Raw genomic sequence first — 12,220 nt, forward strand, 5'->3', positions numbered from 1 at the left:
ACTTTGATCAGTTTGTCATTGCCCAGATGCATTGTACACACCTCATTTTTATTTCTCTTCAATCCCACTTCCTGGGGTGCTTTCCCCTTCTCAATTGTACCTTCTAAAGATTCCTCTTTCCTTCCTTGACCTGTGAGTAGAGTGCTCAGTCTGGGAGTCAGGAGACCAGTTCTGTCACAATACCAGCCACTCATCATGGGTAATCCCAGACTGTCATTCTGTCTTTTTGGTCCATCTGTAACATGTAACATGAACAGTTACGTTGGAAGAGCACAACAACTTCCAACTTAACAATAACAACCAAATATTCATGGGTGGATTCCCATTAAAGTATCTCAAAGCTAGCTTCTCTAAATATACACTAACAAAATAAAAATAAATTTTAAAAAGAGTCAGTATGATTTTTGTAATCTCATTTTTTAAATCTCACCTTTAAAAAAATTATACTTTGGAAAGCTGGAGTGAGAGTCCAGCAGGTAGAGATTTGCCTTGTACACAGACCCAAGTTCAGTTGCCAACACCCCATATGGTTTCCCAAGCCCAGGAGTAATTCCTGAGTATATAACCTGAAGATTGCTGGGTGTGGCCCAAAAGCAAGCAAACAAAAACAATATGGTAGACAATAAGATATAATTTAATATGCTTTATGCTCTTGGTTGTTTTTATAGAAAACAACACTATAAAAGAGACAATGCCTCAGATTATTCATAGTGTTGGTTTTTAGGTGATGGCATAACGGGTTTCATATTTTCATGTTTGTAATTTCCTATATTCACTTGGTAATGATGAAAACTGCACTGTAGCACTGTCCTCCTATTGTTCATCGATTTGCTCAAGCGGGCCCAGTAACATCTTCATTGTGAGACTTGTTGTTACTGTGTTTGGCATATTGAATACATCACGGGTAGCTTGCCAGGCTTTGCCGTGTGGGCAGGATACTCTCAGTAGCTTGCCAGACTCTCTGAGAGGGGTCGAGGAATCAAACTCAGGTCGGCCAAGTTGGCCGCGTGCAAGAAAACTACTATTAAATAAATGGAAACTTCATCTCTAAACTATTCAGGCACTGCTTTACATCCTGAACACCATTGGCCCTTCTCTGACTTCACTTGCATGAGGCCCAAATAAGATACTTGTAACATATTCAAAATTCAATGACACAGAAATAGGTCATTCAATAACACAGGAATAAGCTATCCACTGCCTTATGTTGTGTGTCAGAGGCCTGCAACCAGAGAGAAAACTACTCCCTCTCAAGCATGACTTCCTAGTCTTCTTGGTTGTTAGTTTTCTCTATAAATTAATGACTTACATTCTAATGTGTATGATTGCTTCTCAAAGGCAGCTATAGGTAGCACTGTAGCACTGTCCTCCTGTTGTTCATCGATTTGCTCGAGCGTGCACCAGTAACGTATCCATTGTGAGACTTGTTGTTACTGTTTTTGGCATATTAAATACGCCACGGGGAGCTTGTCAGGCTCTGCTGTGCGGGCGGGATACTCTCGGTAGCTTGCCAGGCTCTCAAGAGGGAGGGAAGAACCGAACCCAGGTGGGCCGCATACAAGGCACGCGCCCTTCCCACTGTGCTATTGCTCCAGCCCAAAGTAATAAATAAAATTTATTACTTATAAATTAAAGTTGCCAAGTCAATCTGAAATAGTCTAAGAATATCAAACTTACTTTATTATTATTGTTATTATTATTATTTTGCTAAGACAGCTATAATAGTGCTAAAATCTATGGTACTGGTATATAAATTTATGACATCCCATCACCATCAAAGTACCCATGGTGCTCCACAACTATCTTTATGTTAACCCTAGTTCAGTCTTTATTCCCCTACTTCTCTCCTCAAACTTGGTAATCGGTTTTGCAAACCAAGGGGTTGTCACTGATTAATCAATACTTTCTGTTCCCTTGTTTTGTTTCTCTATGTTCCACAAATAATTGAGATTTCAAAAAATAATATTCAGAGCTTGGGCCTTAGCTATAGTACAGTGTGTAGGCTATTTCCCTTATACCTGGCCAACCCAGTTTCAATCCCTGGAACCTCATATGGTCCTCCAATCACTGCCAGGAGTGATCCCTGAGTGCAGAGCCAAGATAAGCCCTGAGCACCACCGGGTGTGGCCCCAAAGTCAAATTCACACACACACACATCACATATATATATATATATATATATATAAACATATGCACACACACACACCTGTATATTAAAAGTGAGGCTGGAGAGATAGTACAGGGGTTAAAGCACTCAGTTTGATCCCGAGCACTGCATATGATCCCCTGAACACAACCAGGAATGACCCCTGAGCACAGAGCCAGAGCCAGGATTAAAACCTCAGCAACACTGGGTGTGGTACAAAAAGAAACAAATTAAGAGAAGCAAATTTAATTCACGTAATTTCCATAGTGACATTATCTTAAGACTTCTCCAAATCATAATTTGACGGCGCAAATTTTAAAGAATAACTTTTCCTTTTCCTTTCATCTGATTCAGCTTCACTTGAGCAACTGAATACCTAGTGAACAATCACAGTCACAGTTAGACAATAAAATTAATTTCATTCATTCATTCATCATCCTGTTTTTCATCAATTGCCTCGAGCAGGCCCCAGTAACATCCCTTTCATCCTAGCCCTGAGATTATATTCAAGGCTCTTTAGGAGAATGAGACCAACCATTGTTACTGGTATTTGACATATTTGGTACGCCATGGGGAGTTTGCCAGACTCTGCCCTGTGGGCAGGCTACATTCGATAGCCTGCAAGTTTGTCCAAAGTAGGAATGAGATAATAAGATGTCATAAAAAGATGTCCTGATAAGATGTCATTCGCGGCCGCGCGGTTCCGGGAGCTGGATTTTATAGTCTCTGAGTCTTGGCTGCTGATGGGATTACACGGCACCAGGGGGCCAGGTGGTGGGTGTGACCCCCGCCTACTGGAATTTGGAGGATCTGGGTGGAGGATGCTCAACTCCAATCCGAGTAGGCTTGGAGATCTCGGCCCCGGAACCCGTGTGGCTTTGTCCCTCTGCCAGTACCTTCATGTGTGTGGAGAGTGGTCTCAGCATGGTGGTGGCTGGTCCTGGAGGTCTTCCGCTGCTGGAGCCCTGGCGCAGGGCGGGGAGGAAAGCTCAACCCGCTCCCCTCCAAGGGACCCCGGCGAGGAACAGCCAGGCGCAGAGGCAGGAGACTGCACTGGTCTCGTCCGGGAGCTGGATTTTATAGTCTCTGAGTCATAAAAACATAAAAATTAGAAATATGGCCTGATTTACACCCATGTACTTAAACTGAAAGTTTCATTTTCAGATATTTATATGTTTTGGGTATAAACTCTCATTTGACCAACAAAATTAAGACTTCACTATTCTTCCTTAAAAATTCTTTGGGTAAAACCCATGTTTTATTTATATACATATAATATACATATGTATTTGTTATAGACATATATACTTCTTATATATATGTTAAGCACCTACTTTGCATTGATTAATTTTTCAGGTAGTTGCTGGAAAGAAGTATTTTATAACTTTCACAGCCAAAGAAACCACATGTTCTAAGGAAAGTAATATAGAGTTGATCAAAAGTTGTGAGTTCAAACAATCTGCGGTGAGTAGAAATGCACTTATTCTAATAAATGTATTTGATGCTTTATACTTTAGTATCTTATTAATAACACTATTATCTCTTTTGACTTCTGTTTTCATGGACAGTCGGATCTAAATTGTGTTGCTGAAGTTGTTATAGTACCTTGGGAGAAAAAAGTTTACCCTCGTGTCAGCTGTAGATCAGCAGAAGTGGTATGTTTCTCATTATAAGTCATCTTGGGATGAATTGGTTTACTCTGAAAGGCATACTTTGGAATTGGAAATTAATTATAACAGGCAAAGAAGTGGTATAGGGGTTAAGGTGCTTGCCTTGCATATGGCCAATCCTGCTTCCCCCAACACTGCATAGGGTCCCTCAAACACTGCAAGGAGTGATGCCCAAGCAGAGCCAGGAGAAAGCCCTGAACACAATCATGTGTAGGTGTGGCAAAAAAATAAAAAGAAAACAAGCAAGGAAAAGAAAAAAAATTGTTATTGAAACATATTGGGTAATGACCTTTAAATAACAAGGAGAAAGCTCACATTGGTGTTGATCTGTTTTTTATGATAGAAAGGAGAGTAGCAACTTCTTTAATCACTTCTTACACACTGTCAGTGGGCCCTGGTTAGACAACCCATCTGTTAGTGAGGTTGTCTCAGCTGAGAGGAGCTAACACTCCTCAGTACCCCTTCTCCCTGAGAGCCTAGTCACTGCTTCTCGCCCCCACGGCAGCCCTGCGCTAGGATGGCCTTAGGAGTGGGATTGCAGTTGGGAAAGGAGCAGGTGGGTTGTCTGACTAGAGATGCAACTGCACCTCAGGCTCCTGGGCCGCTGTGAGGGGGAGGAGAAAGCTGGAATCAAGAGGAAAACCAGTGATTACTTATAAGCATATTTTAATGTACAGATTTGCAGTTGAAGAGAAACCTGGCCCTATTTTCTGTGTTAAACCCCTTTTGGTGCTATTTGAGTTTGTTCTTTGTTCTTTTATCCCCATGAAAATGGATGGCCTTGCTCTAGAGAAGAATTAAACTCCTGAATTTTCCAAAAAAGGAAGTTTCAGCAAATACCCTGAAATCAGAAATTCCTTAGGGGCCTCATACTCTTACTATGTTGCAGCTAATTTAGCTGCCCCTTAAATTCAAGTGACTATCTTCTCCCTTTACACTACTTCAGAAATAAAGCAGGTGACAGGGTTTTCACATCTTCCAAGACTGACTTCTGTATCTTTCCTTAAAAGTAGTCTTTGGATATTTATTGCATAAGTACTACTTCGCCCAGTTGGAAAAAAAAAAATACAAGCACACTATAACACAAAGGCAGTATTTCCAACTTATAACATGTCCTAATGTGTTTCAATCCAACAAAGTGATTGTAGATATACATTTTTTATATTTAATTCATGAAGCTACTTAGGGACTTTTGGGTAGAACAAAAGCAGTAACTGAAGGGTTGGAGTGATAACACGGCAGGTAGGAAGTTTGCTTTCCATTCTGCCAACCCGGGTTCAATTCCCAGCATCCCATATGGTCCCCAGAGCACCGGCAGGAGTAATTCCTGAGTGCAGAGCTGGGAGTAACCCCTGCGCATCACCAGGTGTGACCCAAAAAAGAAAAAAAAAGAAGCTGTAACTGTAAGATAAAGTAGCACTGTAGCACTGTCCTCCCATTGTTCATCGATTTGCTCTAGCGGTCCCAGTAATGTCTGCGTTGTGAGACTTGTTGTTACTGTGTTTGGCATATTGAATATGTCATGGGTAGCTTGCCAGGCTTTGCCGTGCAGGCGAGATACTCTTGGTAGTTTGCTCGTCTCTCCAAGAGGGGCAGAAGAATCAACCTGGGTCAGCTGGGCCAGCCACATGCAAGGCAAATGCCCTACCGCTTAATATATACCATGTATTTACATAGACCATAATTTACATAATCAATAATGTACTGTGATTATATAAATTACTACATGAAAATTTCCTAACTTATAGTGAGTATTATTAAGAATAAAGATACCTGAAAATGATAAAATTAAGACTAAAAGATACTTATCTTCATACTTTAAAGAATATTAATATAGTATCTCAAATTTTAAAAGATCTTACTTCATTGGAAGCTGATGTAATATTGCAAGGTCTCAGTTTTTTCTTCATTTGATTTGGTATGGTTTTCATAGTAATACATTTTTCTTAATATTTCTTATTTAGGATCTAATGGTGAGAAGACCTCCAGGTTTTTCACCTTTCCGATCGATGGGTCCAATAGAAAGACCAACTGTAAGTCCACCCCCTACTTTTATTGCACCTGTGCAAGATGAAGAACGAGATTCAGGAAAAGAACAAGGACCCACTAATGGACGTGGCTGGGGCCATACAAAACACAGAAAACATGGCCTTGGCCATGGTCATAAACATGAGCATAACCAAGGCCATGGGCACATAAGGGAACATGTCTTTGACCATGGGTATCAAAAGCATCATGGTCTTAGCCATAGACATCAACAGCAATATGACCGTGGTCAGGGACATCAACTGGAACTTGACTATGAATTCCCAAGGAGCCATGGCCTGGGTCATGGACATCCAAGAGGTCATGGCCTAGCCCATGGACATAAACATGAGCATGGCCATGGCCACGGAAAGCATAAAAACAAAGGCAAAATCAATGGAAAGCACAATGGTCGGAGAACAGAGCATTTTGCAAGCTCCTCTGAAGATAGTACTACATCTACTACACAGATACAAAAGAAGACAGAAGGACCAACACTTATCACTTCCCCAGCCCAGGCAGGTGTAGAAGTTAGCTTTTCAGACTTTCAGGACTCGGATCTAATTGCAACTGGGGTGCCTAATACAGCACCAACTCCCACAGAGGAGGATGATGATGACTGGATCCCTAGCATCCGGATAGAACCACATAGCCTTTCATTCAACGTGATATCTGATTTTCCAGAAATTACCTCCCCCAAATGTCCTGGACAGCCCTGGAAGACAGTTAGTGAAATGAATCCAACCACAGAAAAGGAAGACTTTGGGGATTTTGATCTCTCTGATGCTTTGTATCAATTTATTCAGCCATAATTATTGGTTTAACACTTCATCATCCTCTCTCCCCATTGTCCAATTAATTGTCTTGATATGTTGTACCAAAACCCATTAAACTTCAGAACAACCTAGAGAGAGCCAGAAAGATAGTACAGGCATTAAAGGACTTACCTTGCATGTGAGAATATAGGTTCAATATCAGGCACTGTATCCTCTGAGCACTGCCAGGAGTGATCCTGAATACAGAGCTAGGAGTAAGCCTCGACTACTGCTAGGTGTATCCCCAAAACAAAAACAAGACAAAACAGAGCAGCCTAGAGAGAAGTGGTGAGACCTTCAGACCCTCAACAGGGATTCATCATTTTCTATGAACAGCATAAAGTAACAGAATTTTTTTTTCTTTTTGGGTCACACACAGCAATGCTCAGGGTTACTCCTAGCTCTGAGCTCAGGAATTATTCCTGGTGGTGCCTGGGGGACTATATGGGATGCTGAGGATTAAACCCGGGTTGGCCATGTGCAAGGCAAATGTCCTACCCGCTGTGCTATTGCTCTGGTCCTATGAACAGAATTTTAAATCCTTTCTCAGTCTTCCTCACAACTCAAAAATTTTCTTAGTTGTCACAAAAATGGACACATAAATGTGCCTTATGACCCATTTGCTTTATGATAATGTGTACTTTAAAATATACATCCTTAATTTTTGTACAGAGATTCTTGACATTCTGGAAACACTAGAATTTATAACCTTGTATACATGTGGAAGTAAGAAAAGTCAAGATACTGATACATGTATCCTTGTATACATGTGGAAATAAAGAAGTCAACATACTGAATACCAAGCTTCTTAATGGGGGAAAATAATAAAAATAGCAGTGACCTCCAAAGTTCAGAGACAAGAAAAAGAGATTAGAGATTGGCTAAAGAAGGCAATGAAAAGGGAATAATTGTTTCTAAAATGAGTTGACTCACATACTCCCACTTGACAAAGCTAGGCTGATAATTTTCTTGCTGGGTGATAGTTTTTCCTATAAGTCAATAAGTTCTTTTTAATCATCACGTACTCTTTGCAACAAAGGTTAATGAGGAGTTTTCTGTTTACTTGGCTAGATTGAGAAATTCTTCATTTTCACCTTTCTGAGCTTAATAATAAAGAGAAGTAGAAGTTCCATAAAGGCAGGCTTGCAAAGGAAGCCTTTATTGAAAAACAATTGACAAGGATCTGTCAATAAGATAAAATGAAAATTTTGTCCATAATTTTATGAGGAAATTCCTCTCTAGCCTTTACATTCAAGTCACTTTTTTAATTTCTATTGAATTTTTGAAAAAAAATATATGGTTATTCTTAAATGCCTAAAAATGTGCAAGGAGCATACACTATAACCTTGTGAAGCTTTTGGCTAGGGAATCAAGATAGAGCTTTAAAAAACTACACTCAATTGTGGATGTGTGTGTCACTGCTTTAAAAAAAAAATTACAGAATGCATTTGAGCCTTTTTGTTCATTTCATTTCAAAGATCTGTACTTTTAAATAAAGAACAATTTTATATCAGGAAGAAGTTCTCCTCTTGTCAACTGGCTGTTTCATTTTTCTTTTACTGAATACTAACACCAGATTAACAGCGTTTTACTATACTTACAGACGGAACAAATGATTTGCGAGTATAAGGGCCGACGGGGAGCACCAGGAGCTACAGTAGCGCAATAGCACCTGCAACCTCTGTCAGAAACTCTGAGCAGAAGGACAAGAAGCTGGGATAGAATTTTGATAGAGAAGAATGCCATTTTACTGCTATGCTGCTGAGTAAAACAATAAAATTCCGTCTTGATATTCTCATTCATGATTAGTTCACTGTGGAATCCTTTCAGCCACACTCATCCTGCAACAAAGGAGTTCATCAGAGAATAAGTGCCATGGCCAACTCTGAGGTATCCAGTGAAACAAGGCACGAATCCCTTTGATGGAATTTCCCAACCCCACATCTCATTGTGGGTGCTAAAGCAAGAAACAAGGGCTCCTTTCTACCCCAGAAATCTAGAGAATCTGCCTACTCTCTCCCTCCTTTCCCAGGCCAAAACTAAGAGCAATTTGGGGCCAGGGTGACAGTAAGTGTATAAGGCTTGGGTCGAATCCTCAGCATCCCAGATGGTCCCCTTAGCACTGCCAGGAGTAATCTCTGAGTAAGATTGGCTGTGGCCCCAAAACATTTTTTTTAAGTTAAGAGTAATTTGTCCTGTTTCCTTACTATTTTTATTATCCTGACAATTACCAAAAAAGAAAAAAAAATCTTTGTTACTGTCTACCAATTTCTCCACAGAAGAAAATGCATAATCTCAAAAATAAATATATAAAGAAAAATTAAAATTATCTTTCTGATCCAGACAAAAGAGAAAACCTGCAGAATAAAAAGTAACAGATTTAAATTTTTCTGTAATAAAAAATATACTAAGTGGGCTGGAGAGATTGCACAGCGGGTAGGGCATTTGCCTTGCACGCGGCCAACCCGGGTTCGATTCCCAGCATCCCATATGGTCCCCTGAGCACCGCCAGGATTAACTCCTGAGTGCAGAGCCAGGATTAACCCCTGTGCATCGCCAGGTGTGACCCAAAAAGAAAAAAAAACATACTTAGCACGTGTTTACTATAGTCATTTACCATGCTAGAGAGTTTTGTTTAGTGTGCAACTTAAATGTCACAGTCACTCTGATGTCCCCTTAACAATCTATGGGTATTTTTTGGTTTTTTGTTTTTTTGGGGTTTTTTTTTTTGTTTTTTTTTTTTGTTTTTTTTTTTTTTGCTTTTTGGGTCACACCCAGCAATGCACAGGGGTTACTCCTGGCTCTTCATTCAGAAATCACTCCTGGAAGTACTCAGGGGACCATATGGGATGCTGGGAATGGAACTCGGATTGACCGCATGCAAGGCAAACGCCCTACCTGCTGTGCTATCGCTCCAGCCCCATCTACAGGTTATTTTCACTGTCTGTTTTTGGTTTTTCAGCCAGACCTGGCAGTTCTCAGGGTTCACTTCTAACTCTGTGCTCAGGTTTCCTCAGGGAACGACTCCTCAGGGAACCGCATATGGTGTGAGGGATGAACCAGGGTTGAGTGTGTTCAAGGCAAACTCCCAACCCACTGTACTTTGGCTCTGGCTCATCACCTTTGTTTCATCTGAAAGAAACTAGCTCATTGTCACACAGAGCTGACAGTCAAACTCAGACCTTTGACTCTATTACACCATATTATCAGGAAATTTTATTGTCAGTGTTGTTATTATTGATTCAGGTCACCTTACTGCTGACCATATTGTCAAATGATATATGTGACTTAAAATATCAATAAGGGAAGTGGAAAGCGGGAAGCAAGAGAGATAATAGACTCAGGGTAGAGTGCTATTACTTCTCTCCTCTACCCACCTCAGTTTCTCTGGAAAGTACCTGATTGGAGGGAACTGGACTGATAAAGTTGACCACAAGTACATGACTGCTAATATCCGACGAACTCCACTAGGCAGCTTTCAGGTTCACTTGGTCTACTCAGTGTGGGAAATGGTCCCCACCACCAGTACCTGGAGCCATTGAATTCTTAGGGAGCCATGACCTCAGGTTAGATTGAAGGATTGCTCTTTGTCAGAAAAGAAAAATCATGCCAACCTCTGGGAAGTTCTGTCTTCCGGGTCAATTACCTACCCTCCGGAGAAAAGAATTTCAGGAGAACAGTAACCTGATTTAAATGATTAATTTAATTAATTAAACAAAAATAATTTAGGGAAATATGAGGAGGGAGGTAGAAAGAGATGCATCCAAGGAGAGAATGGGGGCTTCTTTAGAAGAGTGGGAGTCAAGGGTGCCCTACAAAGTAAAAGAAAGGAATTCCACTTTCAGATTGAGTTATGGGCAACCCCCAGAATGGGGAATGCAGCTTCTTGCCTTTTCAAGGTTGGTTTTATAGGGCCTTTCCCAGACTAATCCCCTTCACACCTTTCTACCCAGATAACAGTAATCCTAGGGGATTGTCTTGAAGGTGGGGGGGAGGGGCGGGGGGCAGGGGGGAGGGAGATTTGTATTTTTGGTGGTACTCTCAATTTTCTATCACAGCCTTCTTTTTTTCTTGAAGTTTCTCCCTTTCTGTGGTAATCGGCCTCTCTGGGGTGGAAGGTAGTGTCTCACATGCTGTATCTCCAAAACAGTGCAATCTTTATTCTACTGGGCTACTTCAGGGCAATTTCTCTAATATTTCTCAAGATACTCATTACCAGGAAATGACACCCAGTCTATCATCTCTCTGCTTCATTAATGAAAAAAAAAAAATAACATAATGAATTCTGATTCTGAGACTGAAAAAGAAAAGTCCTGATCATTTGCGGAAAGGTGAGCCAACCTCATTAATGTGATAGGAAGACGCTGAAGAAGTCAAAGTGCCAACTTAGAAGTCCAAAATGGAGGACCGGAGCCATAGTACAGCGGGTAGGGAGTCTGTCTTGCACACGACCAACCCAGGTTCAATCCCCGGCATCCCATATGGTCCTCCCAGCACTGCCAGGAATAATTCCTGAGTGCTGAGCCAGGAGTAAACCCTGAACATCGCTGAGTGTGACCCAAAAAAACAAAACAAAAAAAAAGACAAAACGGAGCCCAGTTGGGAGTTTAGGTAAAAGTGGGCAGTACAGTACACATACAGCTCTTGAGCAAAGACATTCTATGGTCTTTCATCTGTTTAAGAGCCATTACTCTGAAGATTTTGGATGGCATTGATGAGAGTGCAAAAAGACAGAGCTTAAGGCAGTGTTCCCAGTAGTTTGTCATGTTTAAAATGAAGAAGCACTGCTTAGGGCTAGTATCTGAAGACAGTTCTCATTTTTCTCTATCACATGGTTTATCATGTTTTTCTCTAGATAAAATGAGCATTAGTTACCTGTCACCCAGTACTTAACCTTTAACTCTTGTACAATATGTACAACGTCCTCCCACTCCCCAGTCAGACACACCCATGCCCGTGACTTGACTCTGGAACCACCCAACTCCGTCTGTTCCTGCTTCTCTTTGGTTCAGTAATGTGTTCTTTTCCAGTCCAATCCACATTCCTAACATTGTCTAGGACCTCAAGAAGGATGCCCTTATTGGATTTTTTTTTCCTCACCTCTTCATGCTCAGGGCTTACTCTTTGCTCTGTGCTCAGGGATCACTTCTGGCAGAGCTTGGAGGATCATATGTGGTGCCAGGTTGAACACAGGTTGGTATCCTACCGTATACCAACCAATCTGGAGTTTCTTGATTAGCACTAGTGATGACATCAGGGTCAGACCCTTCTCCATCAGCTCTCACTGAAAGAGATGGCTTTACTGGAAATAATCTCTTTTCTTTTGCTGATCAACTCTCTGACTATAAAGACCTTCCACCCAGTGCAAGCACTTGAAGAGTCTATTTTATTTTTTTCTTTTTTGGTCACACCCGGCGATGTTCAGGAGTTACTCCTGGCTTATGCACTCAAGAATTACTCCTGGCGGTGCTCAGAAGACCATATGGGATGTTGGGAATTAAACCCGGGTCGACCACATGCGAGGCAAACTCCCTACCTGCTGTGCTATTGCTCTAGCCTGAATC

The 12,220-nt window shown here is 41.1% G+C and overlaps 1 protein-coding gene across 1 annotated transcript in view; it reads left to right on the top strand.

Moving 5' to 3' along the window:
* The window catches only part of KNG1 (kininogen 1), a 31,483-nt gene extending 23,029 nt beyond the window's left edge, over positions 1-8,454 (top strand). The window contains exons 8-11 of the mRNA XM_056121134.1: positions 3,503-3,610; positions 3,715-3,801; positions 5,781-5,849; positions 8,260-8,454. Of these exons, the coding sequence (XP_055977109.1) occupies positions 3,503-3,610; positions 3,715-3,801; positions 5,781-5,849; positions 8,260-8,325 (330 nt within the window). The 3' untranslated portion in view covers positions 8,326-8,454. The remainder of the gene's footprint in view (positions 1-3,502; positions 3,611-3,714; positions 3,802-5,780; positions 5,850-8,259) is intronic.
* Positions 8,455-12,220: the final 3,766 nt, after the last annotated feature.

The sequence above is a fragment of the Sorex fumeus genome, unplaced genomic scaffold (assembly GCF_029834395.1).
Source record: "Sorex fumeus unplaced genomic scaffold, SorFum_2.1 ptg000044l, whole genome shotgun sequence".
Classification (NCBI taxonomy): domain Eukaryota; kingdom Metazoa; phylum Chordata; class Mammalia; order Eulipotyphla; family Soricidae; genus Sorex; species Sorex fumeus.